We start from the raw sequence: 17,808 nt of genomic DNA on the forward strand, positions 1-17,808 counted from the left end.
AGGCGTGCTATGCAATGCACTTTGTCTTTGATATGCATCCTCATCATCATCTTGATTTTTTTTGCTTAATTGCTTTTTTAATCTCCAACCAACTTTTTGTTGTTTTTGAGCCAGTCGCCATCCGTGAAGTGTGGAGTCGCTGTTAACAGCTTTTAAACTTCGCACATTAATGTCTTGTGGTTTTGTCGTTTTGCCCCATGCCGATGTGTGCATTGGAGCTCACGCCTCTTCTTGCGCCTCCGCTGGGTGAGGACGTGACGCCCGGCGGAGGCGTCGGGCGTCACGTCCTCGTCCCAGCTCACGTCGCTAAAAAAGTCGCTAAGAGTACCTTATGTCATGTTACATGACATAAGGTACTCTTAGCGACTTTTTTAAGCCCACTTAGGCTCAACAAAGCCAAGTATTGTAATCTGCAGATTTTTCGGACTGCTTTATTATGCGGATATTCTTTCCAACCCCCCCCGAAGTCTGAAAAATCGGTCCGTGACTGTACCGTATTTACTCGCATAATGAACTCGCTCGGATAATGAACGCACCACCCACAACAGGTACCAATATTTTGACTTTTTTTTTTCCACTCGCGTAATGAACGAATTTCTAATTTTCAACTTTGTGAGTCTCGAATTGCGTCCAACTTAACAAGCTACCAAGCCCACCAAGCCAATTTTCTTTTGCCGCCAAGCGGTTAGGCCAAGTCAAGCCAAGCCAAACCGCTCTCATAATGGCGCTGCAAGTGTAGTTGTGAAAGTGATCAAATTATGAAACTGAGCGGCACGCAAACTTGACAAGGCTTGGGTCGAGGAATTGCCCAGTTCCGGACTGTCTTCACCTATACATGGGTTGCACGTGACGTCATTCAAAGAGCGCTCCGATGACCACCATAGAAGAGGACAAGAAGGAGCTCTCCTCTTATCATGACCCTCTTTTGTGCCTCCCGGATTTGCACAGGTGTCGCTATTCTCCTCCCAGAAGATTATAGAAGATTGACCCAACACTTGAAATTCCTACGAAACCACCTTCCCTCTCCTCCTCTTACATGGTGGTCAAAAGTATGTGATGTGACGTCAGTGCAACCCCTCTATCGGATGCATTGATGTCAACAAACAGACCGTTGGTTGAAGACTCTCTTCCTTCTCTGCATTGGCACCTCAGCTGTCAACAGTTGCATTCTTTTTCGAGCACACCGCAAGCAACACCCAAATATTCCTGAACCCTACTGAAGTGCGCGTTTTGATCAGCTGGCGTTCCGAAAGGAGCTCGCCCAACAGCTTCTTGGACTTGATGCAGAGTATGTCCAACCCCCTCCAACCCCTGAACAACTGCATCGCAAGCCCCCCAAAAAATGAAGCGGCACCACTGCAAGATAAGCTACGAAGAGTGTAAAGTTGGGCACAAGACAAATGTCTTCCACCAGTACCTGCTACATTCACTTGCGTTTTACCACATCCAGAAACTGCTTCATCGAATAGCATGCACACCGTGCTGGTTGAGACTGTGGTAAAACTTGAAAAGCATTTTTTTTTTCTTTTCATCTAGAGCACTACAATTTGCAGCCTTTCTTGCTATTGAAATTTGGCATATTTTGTATATTTTAGCTGTCATTTTTTGCCAAGATATCCACATATCTTTCTAATTTTTGCTGAGTTGACCACAATAGTTTTGGTTTTCAAAAATTGAATAATGAATAATTTATTAGGGTCATATTTCATACTTATATTATAAAAAAAAATATTTATTGAGCTAGATTTAGATATGTATACACAACAAATTTTCGAAGCATATTTTTCAGAATAAAAAAAAGGATACTGGGACCCTAAAAAAAAGGGGCAGTTTTTTCCGTGGTAAGGAAAGAGCTAAACGATACAAGAGCGGGCAATGGTTCATTAAGTACAAGATCATGCTTGTTTCTTGATAACCTGGCTACAATAACTGACACATTCCACTGCAGTTTGCTCTCCAGCTTGACAGTCCACAAAAACTTCAGCAGCTTGGAGCTGGGGCGCCACGACAGCGGCAGCACTCATATTTTTTGTCGGAGCTTCCACAACCGACCGCCAGAATCGTGACATCCAACAACATGACACGCCGACTCCTGGGATGCCATTTGTTGCTACTTCTGATGCATGGGCGGTAAAGGATGGCAAACACGCTACGGTAGTCGGAGGCTCGTTCCAGGCACCATACCAAGAATCTGTTTCATTGCGAGAACAAGCATATCGCTGCCACCTTTTACACCCTACGACCAACAAATTATGAACAAAAGGATGCAGGCAAAACCTGGGTTGCAGTCCTGGGCTTCATCCACGAAGATGCAGTCGTAGACTCCCAGCCTGGGCTTCTGTAGCTGGAAAAGCTTGAGGTACCCGTCGTGGGTCATGCGCACCTCCTTGTTGTTGGGGTCGGCCATCTTCTCCCAGAAGCTGGCCGCTTCGTCTGCCACGGCCTGCAAGGTTAGGCCGTCGATGCACTGGCACGCCTGGATCCGACTGCTTGAACACAAAGTGTCCCAGTCTCGGCACAGTCAGAGCCGATTATATTGAACCTGGCCATTTTAAATGATTCCTTACAGCAAACAATTCTAGAACATGTCGGAGGAAAAGAAAAATTGGCTGCATGTTTGGACATTCTGCCAGACGCATTTAAATGTGGTAGCTTTATAGGGTGGGCGGTGCTCTTAGTTCACGTGGCACCTAGGGCAGGGTTTTGTATGGAAACCACTGATCTTTATGACAACTGCTGGATCGCGTTTGCCCGCTCCGCAAATGCGGCCACTGGCGGCCATCTTTTTGGTAGAATTATATTAACCTCTAGCCAATGCACAGCTGCTGCAGCCACTATAATCCATCCATGGCAGACAGCGTTGTGGCATTGTGGCACGCTTTCTCAAACCACCAGCTTCTGCTCCTCCCGTTCCTGTGTGCTGGGTCCGTAGCTGTGTCAGCAGAGCACTTGGCTTCCTCGCCATTGACCAGGGGGTTTGATTCCTGGTACCGGTCGCCGGTTTCTTCAACAATGTTTAGCGGTTACGGACTGCTCGACCTAAACATTTCGTGCTTACATGGCTCCTGAGGTTGGTTGGCCCTATAGACCGTTTTACTGAAAGAGGGCGAGAGAGAAAAGGGGAAAGGGCTACCAGCGCTTTCCCCCTTTCTGATTGTGTAGAAAGAGTGAAAGTCCCAGATGAGAGGCTTCGCCAGTGTTGGCTGTTTGCTGTGCGCGAACTTTGTTCGCGCTTTCTTTCCTGTTTTAAACTCGCAAACTTAATTAGAGCCAGAGGCTTCGATGGCAACAGTCCCTCGGTCATCGGGACACCATTGCTGGGTAATAGGGTGCAGGAATAAAAACAGAAAGCATAGAACACTGTCCGAGGACATATGTAGCTTGCAAGGAACCCGTCAAGGCGAGAGCGGCTACAATGTCTTTGAGCTCCATCACTTTCCACATGACCCCTGTCTCCGGCGGCAGTGGATTGCGTCCGTAAACCGAAAAGGCGTTTCCTCAACGCCATCCTCTCGACTTCGCTCGGAACATTTCATGAATGGAGCGCGCACCGAACGCTCTACCGCCGATGAACATGGGGTAGGCTCGCAATGTGCGTGCGAGTTTTCTCATGATAACTGCTGTTTCAGCTTGTAAAATTCCGTAACTGAATTTATCTTAACAGTGATAATTTGCAGTGCTGACTGACTCGAGTTTATCATCTACAGCACTTAGTTGAAGCCTCATTTCTGCCGCCGGGTGAGGCTGGAAATTGTTGAAAACGTAGTTCTATTGTTTGTTTATTTGTTTTTTAATCGCGATCTCCTGCGCGATACCAGAGAGCCGGCAAAAGCGCTCCTTGAAGTGCCGCTGGTGGGTTGTTTCCGTTGACTAAGGCGCTTTGAGGCGCTAGATAGTCGCTGCAGGAACGTTTTGTGTGTTGCGATCTGCGTTTTCGAGCCCAGTGTGCACGTTTCTTTGTTTGAGTCATGGCATCCGCCAGTGTGGCGACGGGGGGAACAGCGGCAGCGAACGTGCCAGCGATAGAAATTGGAGGTGAGAACTCAAAATATTGCATCAAATAGTAAAATAATTCGTGGCTGCTTCGAGGCTTTCTGCGGTTCGATAAAAGTATGTCTAGAGCGTCTTCGTCGTTCATTCACAAGGAGATATAAGAACAGGGACACGAAGATAAAAACAGCACAGCAAGACGATATGTAGCAGCTCCGGGCGTTTACAAAGTTAATTGAGGTTCCCGTTCCGTGTATCGCTTGTTGATTACAACTAAAAGCGACTACGTTGAAATAGGCCCATTGCAAGCAAAAATGTATAAATGGTTCATCATTTCCAGACATGCGGAAAGCATTGGAGCTTAAAAACATTCCAGCCGTACTTGCCTTGCCGGATTCCATGCAAGCTACATAGGTCCTCGGACAGTATTCAACGCTTTCTGTCGTTATTCGTGCACCCTATCACCCAGCAATGGTGTCCCGATGACCGGGGGACTGTCGCCATCGAAGACCATGGCTCTAATTAAGTTTGGGAGTTTGAAACATAGAAGAAAGCGCGAACGAAGTTGGGGCACTGCAGACGCCCAACACCTGCCAAGCCTCTCATCCGGGACTTTCACTCTTTCTACACAATAAGAAAGGGGGAAAGCGCCAGTAGCCCTTTCCCCTTTTCTCTCTCGCTCTCAAAATGGCGCTACCCACGATAAAACGGTTTATAAAGCTACCGCTTTAAAAAACAACCAAAAGGGTATGGTCACTTCAAACATATGCGGCAACTATGGTCGAGCCTACTGAAAATAAACCTGAGAATATAAAAATATTGTATGTAAAAACTACCGTATTTACTCGTGCCCCTCCCCCCCCCCCCCCTCGACTGGCCTCAATATTTTGGCTTTTTTTTTCCCCTCCCGTAATCAACGCACCTCCAACTTTCGGATCCGTGAGTCTCGAATTGCGTCCAATTTAGCAAGCCACCAAGCCAGTCTTCTTTTGCCGCCAAGCGGTCAGGCCAAGTCAAGCCAAGTCCACCCAAGCCACGCTGCTCTCGTAATGGCCGCAAGTGTGTAGTTGCAGTAGTTACGGAAGTGATCAACCGTGAAACCGAGTGTCGCGCACACTTGACGAAGCTTGGGTCGAGAAATCGCCGAGCCCCGGACATTCTTCGCCTATCGGATGCATTGATATCAACAAACAAGCCGTCGTACATGGTCCACTTTTGGACAGTGAGATCATAAGAGTGGTTAGACCTAATTTCACATACTCGGGGTAAATGCGTTCATTTAATCCACAACAGAACGGCACAGCGAGGTGCACGCTCTGCTGTAGGTGCTGTAGGCTGAGAATGTCTGGTAGCCTCTCCGTGAACGAAACTTGATGCGTGGGAGCGGGCTTCAGGGGTCGGCGGTTGGACTTCGTACGAGTTCTGAAACTTGATCCATGCAAGGGGGCTTTCGCAGTCGGGGGTTCGACTTCCTACCAGTTCTTATACGCATAGTCGCGGATTATAACTGAGCGTGCCCACTGGATACTAGCAATATACATCGCCTAAGAACGGTCGTGTTGCTTTGCTTTTCGTGCTGAGTGAGCTTCGTAGGGCGCTTTTCCTTCGGCAAAAGGCACCCCGAAAGCGCCCTAAAAAGGTTTGCAATCTATAAAGCATGGTTATTGTGGCGCGCCCCCGACCAGCCGTGGATGCACCTCCGTCACTGGAGACGTGCCACAGTACCTTGCCGTGTCATATTGGCACCTAATATGACATTTGCACGAAGCCAGTAAATGCAAAAATTTTATCCTGTGTAATTTTAATGTAATTTTTAATCCAAATATGTGTAAACTTTTCGGGAGAAAAGGTGTGTTCATCATGCGAGTAAATACAGTGCTTTTTCATCTCACCATTGCGGCAGTAAGTAGACTTCCAAGACAACTTGAGCCCAGTTTTAATTTTAAAATACTGACATGACACCGTAGATGTAAAAAAAAATTTATTTTGTGAGAGGTAAAACTATTTCCAGAAATTGAGGGTGAAACGAAGACAGACAAACACATGCTTTTGCTCTCACTTCCTGAAGGTATAATTCAACATGCTTGTCACAACCTTTGTAAAAAAAAAAAGTGTTCTTGAAAATGATCTTAAAGGTTGACTAACAAGCAGAAAAAAAACTTTCCCTCAATTCCTCCTATTCGTCCAAAAATGAAGAAGATTCTCCTCCTCACGAGGACAACAACTGCAACAAAACGGCAGGAAACGAGCTAGGAGCAGGATGGGCTCTCAAAATGCAAACAAGGATCCTCCTGAAGTTATGCGCCCTTGCAAACACGCTTCTAGAGGTTAGTCACGGAAAATAAAGCAACGGACAACCCCGAGAAAGACAGCAGTGCTTCTCCGTGTCCGCTCGTGACTTTTGTTTTTTGAAGTTTAATCATCCCTTCTGCGGCTTTTGGGCAACCTACCCGAGGGAGGCACGGCGGCAAGTGCCGTGTTTTGCAATTATTTTGTGTGTATTAAGTTTTTTTTAACATAAATACAGATATGGCGAAATGGCCCTAAGTAAAACAATGTGTTCAAGGTGTGCATTAAAAAACTAGCGCAAAATGGAACTTTCTGCTTCTTAAAATATATGTTTATCATCTTGCAAGATGCACCAGAGATACTACTTGTACTGGGACTGCATTCAATAACACTACGGTTTTGTTTGCTTCTGTTGATTGCAAATGAATCATTCCGGTGCCACTGAAGTCCATACAAATTACGCAATGCGGAAGTATATTCAAAAGTAATTGAACAACATTTCTAAGTATCTGTACTCTACTCAAGATACTCTGCAGTGAAAGTAACTTAAGTAGTACCCTAAATACTTTATGAAGCAATTATTTAGCAACTTATCTCAAATACTTTTGTCCAGTATCTTGTCCAACACTGACTTTAGCAGACGACACTTCCTCGTCGACGCGCCTTTACCGGTGCGTTTCCCATCGGGGCTCTCCTCTCTTCCCTCTTCGTGCGGCTAATGGTAACACCAGCCTTCTTTCTCATCGCACCATGAGGGGAGAGAAGAAGGGTTTTTCCATCTCCGCTGTGACAACAGACTACAAACACCCACACCGAAATCCATGCAGTGTCCCTGGTAAAGCTATTGCTTTAAAAACTGTGATGTGCTAAACACGGCAGTGAAGACCCATTCCAAGCAACCAACTGCAACAACTGGCCCTTCGCACGTTCCGCTCTAAAGCAGTTGTCCCGCCGTTTAAACGTCTAACTGCATTCTTACCGATGATAACTCAGATCTCGCGTGCTTCCGTTGCACGCCTTGGGCTAATAGTAGCTAGGAGAATTGGCCCAGCTGGCCAGTTGCCAAACTTCTGCACTTGGAACCAACTGCGCATGTTCACAAGCGTCTTGTGTTGGCGACATATCACCCCAGACGATACTCTCTTGCCTCATTTTGTCCATTCTCAGTGTATGCCAAAAAAAAAAAAGGAAAAAAAAAACGACGAGGCAACATTTAGAAAAATTATGTATGACACATTGCTAGGCAATTGTGTTGCTTACGTGAAACATTCTAGCGTCACAAACGTTTAGCTATACTCCGAGCTTCCAGAAGTTAGAGGCCTACGTTCACAACGCTCTTCACCAGATAGTTTAACGCGTACCATGTGTACACTTGATGGTTGTTCCTAGAATGAAGCGATACCATTGCAAATTGGGCTGATAATCCTGGCGATCTTCCAGAACCTTCAATACTCGCAAGCTTCTCTCTCTCAGTGCACAGAGGCAGTCGAGCTCCTCCTCGCCTCTTCTTCTGGTCACATGACCTACCTGTCAACCTATCAGCGTCGAGTACCTTACTCCTCCTATCCCACCAGTCAACCAATCAGTGTCGAGCATCGCGACCACGCTTTTCTGTCGGCTTCACGAAATGCCGAACACCTCGCCAAAGTGCGTTTCACATTATCATCACCTCAACTCACGACAACGTGTCGTGAAACGTAGGAAAAACACTCGCTTCATAATCCAAATGGTCTTGGTTTGATTTCCGCCTGGCGCAAACGCTTTTTCGCTGCGATTCCAATCAGTGTCCAAGCCTTGCGGCCGCGCTTTTATTCAGGCTTCACTATTTTCAGGGCTTCACGAAATGCCGAGGACCTAACCAAAGAATGTTTCATGTTAAAGCATGCAGTGGCCGGGCCAGAAAGGCAGGTAATAAAACTGAGCTGCGTCTCAAACTTTTTTATAAAGAAAGCCAATGTTACAGTAGCAAACCCTCCCTACCAGTCTCTGGGCAGAGGTGAGCTGGATGGGCATGTTGTTCTCCAAGTCCATCACCTTCTGGGGCACGTGGGCTGTGGTGAGCAGCTCGTCGGCCGAGGAAAGGAAGTGCTCTACACTCTGGATCACCAGCTTGGAGAAGCGCTGCTTGTTCAGGGACAGGCCCGGGGGCATCGACACCAGCCGTGACACGTCCAGCACGCGTACTTTCGAGGTCATCTTGTCACGGTACCTGGGACGACAAAGGGGAAAAAAGCACACTGGCAACAGGAAGGACAAGACTATTCATCCCCTACGAGTGTTATGGCACTAAAGCAAAGAGTGTATGTGAACGGGAAAAGGCCAGGTCTCATGAAGCAGCATGCTGTTACAGTGCTGACGCAGCATTAATGCAACACTGTGCCTATAGTGATGGGTTAGCATGGCGCTGTATGCATGAAAAGACATAAAAGATCATTCAGATTGCGTGTGTGTCTGTGGTGTGCATGGCCTGTCATGCGATTTGAGGTGCCAAGTTGTGGTGTAAGATGACAGTGTCAAAAGCATTATTAAGGAGAAAACATTATAGGTATTATTGTTCAGTTGACCTTTCGAAAACACGTCGGCGACACGAAAGGTACCGAAACGAAAGGAACCAATAAAACGGCGCCAAAAGTGTGTCGTCGGAGAGCGTGCTGTATTTGGACGTTCACTATCACCAGGAACACAGCCGACGCCACGATCCGAGTGAGCCAATGGAATGGCGCCAAAAGTGCGTCATCAGAGAGCGCGCTGTCTTTGAGGATTCGCTGTCACCTGGACCACAGTTGACGCCACGATCCGAGTGAGTCAATGAAATGGTGCCAAAAGTGCGTCGTAAGAAAGCATGCTGTCTTCGGAGGCTCGCTATCACGTTTACATGACCACTGAGGCGAATTAGAAGATGAAATTAAGAAGGATGACAAAGTGAATTAAGAGAAATCAAAGTAAATTAATTAAATCATGTGTCTGTCTTTACTGCATTGGCGCTTGGGCTTTCATCTTCAAGTCATTTAAGCTATAATGTAAAAGACCCTGTGAATTCTTGTTTTAAGTAAGTTCGGGTGTCGAGTTGTGTTGTAATGTGACGTCAGGTCACATGAACACGTCACACGACGTCGGGTTACATGACACCGTGACTTGATTCTGTAATGTCACATGACCAAGTCACATGATACCAGGTTAAGTGTCACTGACAATGTGTCACATAAAGTGATGTCGCTTGACACCATGACTCAACACTGTGATGTCATACAACCATGTCATGTGATGTTATGTGATTACCGTATTTACATGAATGCAGGTCAACCCATTTTTCAATTTTTGAAAATCTGAAGTGGGAAGTCGACTCATAATCGAACTAAAGCATTCCACCACCGACATAAACGAAACAATCGCGATATCAAGAAAACGTTGGGTCGTTCCAAGTTCAGCCGGCTTGTAGCATTGCGCTATTTTGTGCGCTCATTTTACAAATTCTTCTTTTTCATTTGTGCCAATGAGTATTATCAATAGCAATTCGCAAATTAACCCAAATGTACCGTGGTGAACAGCGCATGGGTGACGGCATGCCCGACTCCTGCGGGTAACGGCACTTCTTAGAAGAGCTACTCCAAAGGCCGCTGTAACAGGCTCACGGCTCACTCCTCGCGGCTTCTTTTCACAGTTTCTCGCACGATTCACGGTCGCACATTGTTAGATAGTGTGTCAAGATCATGCTGGGGTAGCTAACTATGTTTTATTTTATTAACATGCGTAATCCGGGCAGTTTAGGCTTTTGGTGCTCGTTTATGATTCTTCACCCAGAAGCAACCAACAACTGCACTGTTGGGCGCAAGTTCGACCCGGCGGAGCGGGTGATGCTCCAGTGGAGTCTGCAATGGCGCAGGATCTTAAACTGTGATGGCAAACAAAGAGGCTTTCGTAGGCCAAAGTCTGGAAAGGTGGGGATGCCTCCCGGAGTTGGAGGTGAGGCTTCAAATGGTACACCGCAAAAGTGCACAAGCGGTCCCTACCAGTGACGCGCAATGCGATTGCTGTCATTTGCGAAGTGCGAGATTTTGTTGGACGCTGACGACGTACTTCGAGAACATAGCAGGGATGACGACAAGATTGGCATCACCAGTGCCAACGAGTCGTAGTCTAGTAGCGAACAGAGTGAGAACAACAGGGAGCAGGGAGCAGTTTCAGTTGTCCCGTCTCCAATGTAAACTTCCTAGTTTCGATAACACCTGGGCATCTTGCGTACCTCGTGCATGCATGTGCAGCCAAAACACCCCAGAAGGCATCGATCGCGTGTTGAAGGCTAGGCTTTCAAAACAGATACTTTGCCGTTCTAACATGTTCGCAGTAAAATGCAAATCTGAAGTTTTTTTTTGTTTTGTTTCTTTTGTTTTTGCTGATGTACAATGTGCGGGGGCCGACTTACAATCTAGTCGACTTACAATTGTGTAAATACAATAATTGGAGTGTGCCAATAAAATAAATTGCAAACAATTGCACAGAGTGTGTTGTGACTGACGGCGGTAGCTGCTACATTGTGATTTGCCTTCAGCCAGTGTTTGTATGATTTTTGTAATGGGTGTTTGCTTTCGGTGGAATTGATGTAGGAGACGTGTGTGAGGAGATGTGTGCTCTGGTGGAACGAGTGTGCAAGATGTTGCATGTGTTGGAGAAGGACACAAAGACGTGCATTTTTTTCTTTTCGCTGAAACGCTCTTTCAGAATGGGGGCGACAGCGCCTGCGGTGGACGAAGCAAAAGTATGTACAGTCAAACCCGTCTATAACGAACAGCAGGAAACGCTACGACCAGTTCGATATAGCAAAAACCATTTACAACGAACTTCTACGATGCGTTCATTGTAAGGGAGAGCTTCTCTTTCTCTCTCATCTCTTCGCTTCCACCTTGAAACAAAGCACTGGAAAGTTTTTCCTTTCTTTGCATAAGTGCAGAGTTTTTTTTTTTTTTTAGCTTATCTCCACCTTCTGAATCACTTCTCCTTGAAGGCAACCGCTTTGGCATGAAGTTTTTTCTTTTCTTTTGTACGTTGGTGCAGTGTTTTTTTTAGCTTTCTCTCCTTCTGAATTGCTTCTCTTTGTCAATTTTGTTCGCTTCTTGAGCTTTTCGAATTTTCTTTCTTTCCTAGATTTTTTTTAGGGGGAAGGGACAGGCTAGAAGATGATTGTTTGCACGTTTTTGGAAGCCTTCCCGGGGGGAAAAAAAATTTGATATAGCCAATCTGTTGTTTGTTATAAAAAGTACTTTTTACATGCATTTCTATTTAAATTTTGCCTGATTTCGATATCGACAATAATTTGCTGTACCTGGGTTCGTTCCAAACGGGTTTCACTGTATGCGAGCTGTTCTGTAAAGGCGTGGAGAGCACACGAGAATGGAACCTGGACGGTGGCAGTGGGGAGGCGAGGGAGCATGTCCGCACAGTGCGACCCCATTGCTGTTTCGAAACAGCGGCTGCCGGAGAGGAGAGCAAGGGAGAGCGTCGCCAGAGGGTACAAGAATGCAGCAGGAAGGATGGGGAGGCAGACAGTGCTCTCCCCACAATCATGTGGGTTTTTCGAAACAGCGGCGGCCCACAGGGGGGAAAGGGGGAGAGCAAGAGAGCTGGGAGGAACGACGGGGAGAGGGAGGGAAGGGCCTCTGCTGTACTGTGGGGTTTTTGCATTTGTACATGAGCATTTTTACACCGAAGCTGTTTATACACCTTTCCAAAAAACGCTCCTAGGCTGCCGCCATGTTGCTGACGCAGATGCGGCTTTTGCAACTCTCGCGCCCTCAATCAGCTAGAAATTTTCTGCCTCTCTGGAACTGTGAAGACCCGCTCAGCGCGGTTCTCAACCTACGTTTTTGCATTCAATGTTTTCTAGTCACTCTTGAAAGTTTCCACTTAATTTTGTTTATGCGTGCTGCGTACCCTTTTTGTGTTATCTGCCATTGTGAGAAATAAGGCTGGTAAGTGCCTGCCATTCAAGCTTTTCTGCTCGACATTCACGGGAAACGAAGCAGGTGAAGGACGTCGAACGACCCTCGACGCGATTTTGCGAACATTGTTCTCCCCCCTCCAAGAGGTAATCCGCGTAGAATCCTCAGTCATCTCCAAAAATAGTTGTCCGGGTTGGGGTGAGAAACGGGTCAGTCGTGTTTGTTTCTTTGCCTTGGTGCGGTTGTGAAAAAAGGAAGCTCTCCCCAAAACGTGCCCCAAAACGAAATCTCGGATTCCGTCCGATCGTCAAGATGTGACTGCCGTCGACTGTGACTGTGTTATTTGAGATCTTTCTCAAATAAACTCTTTTCGGATAACGCTGCATCGTGGGGTAAGTACGATATATGGTTAGAATGTTACCACTTCCTCAATTGTATGTCCGTGTCCTGTCCATCAGTAAACACATTATTTGTGAGCGTGAAAAATGCAATCCTTTCGGCCCTCTTCTGTTGCAATTTATTTTTGACAGCAAAGCGCTTTGTCGTTTCACATGCGGCGAATCCCGCGGCGCCGTCAAAACTGATCGTCAGAAAAAAACAAATAACTAGAACTATTCATTCCAATCGCATTCGTTCTGTCGCGCGCGTACCCAACAAAAACAGTTTAGTTTTTTTTATTTTTTTTAAATGTGGCACAATGCTTTTTCAATGTCCTCGGGAAAATACATGTACCGTGAAACACAAAATATAGGTGGAAAAGACGAGAATTCAGCTGCCAGCAGCGTTTGAAACTGCGCCTACAAGGCTGCGCCTATTGAAATCACAGTCCACTCGGTTAGGGTTGGAGGGATGCCGGTGAGAGTCTAGCCTCAAACTCAGTGACTGGGCTCGAAGACGGTTTGTTGCCCCTGGGGTCGAGTGTTTTTTGGAAAGGTGTATAGCCAGGGTTCCGTGGATTTTTCGTGTGCGGTGACTAAAAACTCTATGCTCACACCACCACACGCACATGCCTTCCCCGTATAAAAGATTCAAACTAAATAGCCAAAATGAAGCGTTGACGAACACGCACGCAAAATGCCATTTGTTTTAGGCTTTTGCTTTAAAACAGTTACTGCTGCAGATGCCGGCGCGCGCAACACCATTCACTGGATTCAGCTTGACGCTTGGGTAATTTAGCAATAGGTCTACAGTATAGACCACTTAAAACGTAACCGCTTATAGTGCAGGACCGGGTATAACGCGGCTTTTTTAAACCACCGGTTCGCCTCCCATAGAACTCCATGTAATTACATATTGCTTAAAATGCAGGCACGCGAAGGGAAATACCGGTTAGAGTGCACCGGTCAGTCGCTGCGCCGACTGACCGGCGCAGCGAGCATGCGTCCCCAGCTTCCCTGTGCGACACCAGATAACGGCGCGAGCCGCAAGCGGCCCTTGCGGGGCAAGGAGGTTGCTCGAAGAAGTGGGGAGAAGCGAAGAGAGAGGCTTCAGTTGCCATAGCGACGGAGGGACGCACACACGTGTCGTTCACGTGCGTGCGTCCCTCCGCCACGTTGGAAACAACCGCAACGACAAACCAATCACAGGTTGAGGAGAAGTGTTCGCACGCGTTGCATACCGGTCCCGGGCCGGCTGCTACTATCCGCAAACATGGCGTCGGTTGTGATCGTAGACGTAGACGGTGTGGTGGAAGCTCATCGTTCCACGTAAAAGCGCTATCCTTGACTGTAAATTTTCGTCGTGTGTCGCCATGATAACACAGCATGTACTAGAACGGAAGATCCACCTACTGGTGTGGCGATGTTGTGGCGGCACTGTCAAGACGACAGAAACGACCGTGTCGTGTTTGTTTACTTCGACTACAGTGGTGCTTTCTAAGCTTTTGTGTTTTCGAACATCGCCCGGATTTCTTCTTTGGAGCATTTCATGCCTGTGCTCAAGTTGAAGCTATTACTGGCGTGTACCGTATAATGGATGCGAATTTTCACACGTTTTCATCGCCAGAGAAAAGTGATTAGGGTTAGCAATCTTGAACGCTCACAACATCCGTCCGCAACCCGCGACGCCGTTAAAAGGCTGCGCCAGGCAAAAGTCGCTCATTTCTTTCAAAATGTGTGACACACTTGAGAGAGAAGTGCACTAGTCTGGTGAAATAAAGACTTTCCTCAAACTAAGCTTTATTTTTCATCTAACATAAAATAAATTCTTTTACAAAGGTAAATTGTCTGATGGCATGTATTTTGGCCTAAAAAATTTATGTTTTGGTTATAGCGCGGTACCGCTTATAGTGCGGATTTTCGCGACTCCCGCGACATACGTTATATGCGGTCTACACTGCATTCAGTAGATCAGTTATCAGTAGGCACCATTTTCAAGATCCGTAGACTCCCAGGTAGATAATACAGGGGTTCCTCAAAGATTTGCCGCTGTGCAGCCCGCGTCGGCCATGTCTACGCTTGCACCGCCCACTCTTTGTCGTCGTTCCACGCCATTTGCATGCCTAGTTTCCTTTCCTTTCGCTCTTTTGGGGTGGCGGCCCCGTCGCGCATTTACTTTCCGCCGGGTGGCGGTCCAGTTGCACGTGTCTAGTTTCCTCCGGCTCCTCGGTGGGGGGGGGGGGGGGGGGGGGGGGGTCTGTGTCATCTGCTAACCTTCACAGAGCAGAATGGCTCATGGTATTTTTGCCAAGAAAGGCATTAACCGCTACCGCCATAAAGATATCACGAAAACACACCGTTTTTCATACATTACAGTTCTGCCTATGATGAATTGATCGACAGATTGAAGTATAGCTGCCACTTTTACTTACTGTGAGGATGCCTAAACAACAAATCTAGTTATCTGATGAAGCTTCCTACAGTTCTCAAGAAATCCATTAAAGACTACTACCTCTCTGAACACCTGAGCACCCTACAGAGGATCAATATGTCCATCTTTTTACCGCCCCTGTTAACCCCCCGAAGTGGTATACAAATCTCAGCCAATGCAGAAAAAGGATTAACCCTTCAAATGGCCATTTAGGCATCATTTACATCCTAACAAACACACGAAGGAAAACAACTGTATTTCAAGTGAGGCTCTTACTGTGTAAATGCCACTCTCCTTATACAGTTGACTATACTCCCATCCAGCAAACACTTTGCAGCTGGATGCAAAGTGGTTTCACTCAAATGCTAAACTGATTGTACGCCATTAATTAGTATGCTCGTTGCAGCACCTATTCCTGAATTACATCACATTACACGCACAACTCACCGGAAGCCAGTAGACCTGAAGGCCAGCGAGTGAGCAGTCCGGCACTCCACGTTAGAAGAGAACGTCCTCTTCCCTATTTCGCTCACAGACCTGCGAGAAGAAAAGAGCCAACCACTGAAACCATGGGCATACGCTAGCCATCGCATGGGTGCACTTTTACGAAGATAGCAACCATAGACACGAGCATTTCTTTTAAATGCGTAACATTTAAGGGACCAGCATCAGCGCTTTTGTGTCCGCGGACGTAGCCTTGATAGAGCATGCGATCCGCGACTACTCTTTTATCTTGGAGCGTGAACTTTGCTCGGCACCCGGTCGGCAGCAGCAAAGCGAACTGCACAAAATATGGAGGCTCCCACTCCCGGCCTTTGTGTACCACCAAAGCAGGCGCAGCAAGGCGAAGGGGGGAAGGCCAAGGAAGGCGGTAACAAGGGCGCCGGGCCCAGCCTCAGCAGGTTTGAGCGCCACTTCAGGGACAATACATTAGATGCGATGTGCAATGTGTGCAACAGGTAGCGGTTTAGGGCGGACGTGAGCAAGGGCGTTCTAAATGCTATGCATTTAGAACACCCTTGGGAAATGCCAAAGAGACAACAAATTTTTTTGTAAAATTAAAAAAAAAAAAGAAAGAAAGTGTTTTTGGTGGCAACAAATGTGCCCTAAAGATCCCTTTTCTCTGCCTACTACCTTGTCCCCCTTGGGATGGTTTGTTGCCACTTAAAAGGAATGCCCCGTTAAAGCTCCAGCTTTCTGTTATGGATTTAGGGCATGCATATTGAGTGTCTGGCAAAAATTAGCGCTGTTAGCATAAGAACTACGAGTGATATTGCTTTTTTCACTTTAAAAATGATACATTTGAGGGGGGACATGGCCTGGGAGGGTCAACTTTTGAACGGTTCCCTCAAATTGATTCAAACTTTCAGGGTGAATTGAACCGTTTTAGGATGGATGACATCTAAAGTTTCAGTGTTGTAGGAAGAAGGGCGTCCACCTGAAACGTCGTGTATACCTTCCTGTCCACATATTTTTTTTAATAACACAATTAAATATATTTGCGATTTTGTGTTCAATTCTACAACATACTATACTTAACAAGCCCCAGAAAAAGAGTAACTTTATTAGGAAATTTATTAAAAAAAAAAAATAATGACTGCAATTCACAAAATGTTTGATTTAATGTGATTACCCATAAGGCAAGTTAAGGTAAAAATTAATTGTAGAAAATGCAATTCTAGAGAAAAACAATAACACCCCAAAGAGGCAGAAGATTTTAAAAAAAATTATGTGCTTTAAAATATTCCATTTTTGTCATGAGGAATTCAGCCATTTCAGGTTATGAGTGGCTTAACTTATTCCTCAGGACATTTCAGTCCAGGACACCACTGAATGAAATCTTTAGACTTTCAAAATGTAAAATGATACATTTCCTCATACCACATTTCCTGCCAAAAAGTGAAACTGAGAAAAATGCATTTGAAGTTTCAACTTCAGGTATCTTTCTTTTCTACGAGTCCGAGGTAGGCCAAATTCACCTGGAACATTGTTAGCTCCTCCGTCTTTAAGACTTCATTGTTCCCCTGGCAATAGCTACCAGTTTGTGCCGTTTGAAAATAATTTATTGTGAGATAAATCCTGCATGTTTATAAATAAAAGTTTCTGAAACCATTTTTTGGAAGTTAATAAACACAAACATGTCATTTTTGAAAAAAAAAAAGTTTTTTCTGAAAAATTTGAATTTATCTTTTTTGTGGCTCCTATCATGAAACATTAGGGGTGTGCGAATATTCACAATTTTCAAATAATTAATCGAATATTCCCCTATTCAATTTGTTAATTGAATTGAATAATAACTTTCAGAAGTTTCAAATATTTTTCCAATAATTTCCGAATACCGTTTTTACTTGCATAATGAACACACTTTTTTCCCCGAAAAATTGACCCATATTTGGGGGGGGGGGGGGGTTCATTACACAGGGTAAAATTTTTGCATTTACACACCTCGTGCAAATGTCATGTTAGGTGCCAATATGACTCGGCAAGGTACTGTGGCACGTCTCCATTGATGGAGGCGCACCCACGGCTGGTCGGGGGTGCGCCACAATAATCATGCTTTATAAATTGCAAACCTTTTCAGGGCGCTTTCGGGGTGCCTTTTGCCGAAGGAAAAGCGCCCTATGAAGCTGATTCAGCACGAAAAGCAACACAATCATTCTTAGGCGATATACAATGCTAGTATCCGGCGGGCACGCTCAGGTATAATTCGCGACTAAGCGTATACGAACTCATACGAAATCCAACCCCCGACCGCGGGAGCCCGCTCGCATGGATCAAGTTTCGT

General features: G+C 46.0%; 1 protein-coding gene across 3 annotated transcripts in view; it reads right to left on the reverse strand.

Moving 5' to 3' along the window:
• The window catches only part of LOC8033846 (F-box DNA helicase 1), a 62,194-nt gene that overhangs the window by 24,217 nt on the left and 20,169 nt on the right, over positions 1–17,808 (reverse strand). For all 3 annotated transcript variants that reach the window (XR_006077986.1, XM_042291938.1, XM_029966944.4), the window contains 3 exons: positions 15,471–15,560; positions 8,260–8,488; positions 2,278–2,443 (listed from right to left, as the gene is read on the reverse strand). Coding sequence is in view for 2 of the 3 variants with exons in the window: in XM_042291938.1 (XP_042147872.1) it covers positions 2,278–2,443; positions 8,260–8,488; positions 15,471–15,560 (485 nt within the window). In the remaining variant the exon portion in view is untranslated. The remainder of the gene's footprint in view (positions 1–2,277; positions 2,444–8,259; positions 8,489–15,470; positions 15,561–17,808) is intronic.

Source organism: Ixodes scapularis, unplaced genomic scaffold (assembly GCF_016920785.2).
Source record: "Ixodes scapularis isolate PalLabHiFi unplaced genomic scaffold, ASM1692078v2 PGA_scaffold2__306_contigs__length_199485367, whole genome shotgun sequence".
In the NCBI taxonomy this organism is placed as follows: domain Eukaryota; kingdom Metazoa; phylum Arthropoda; class Arachnida; order Ixodida; family Ixodidae; genus Ixodes; species Ixodes scapularis.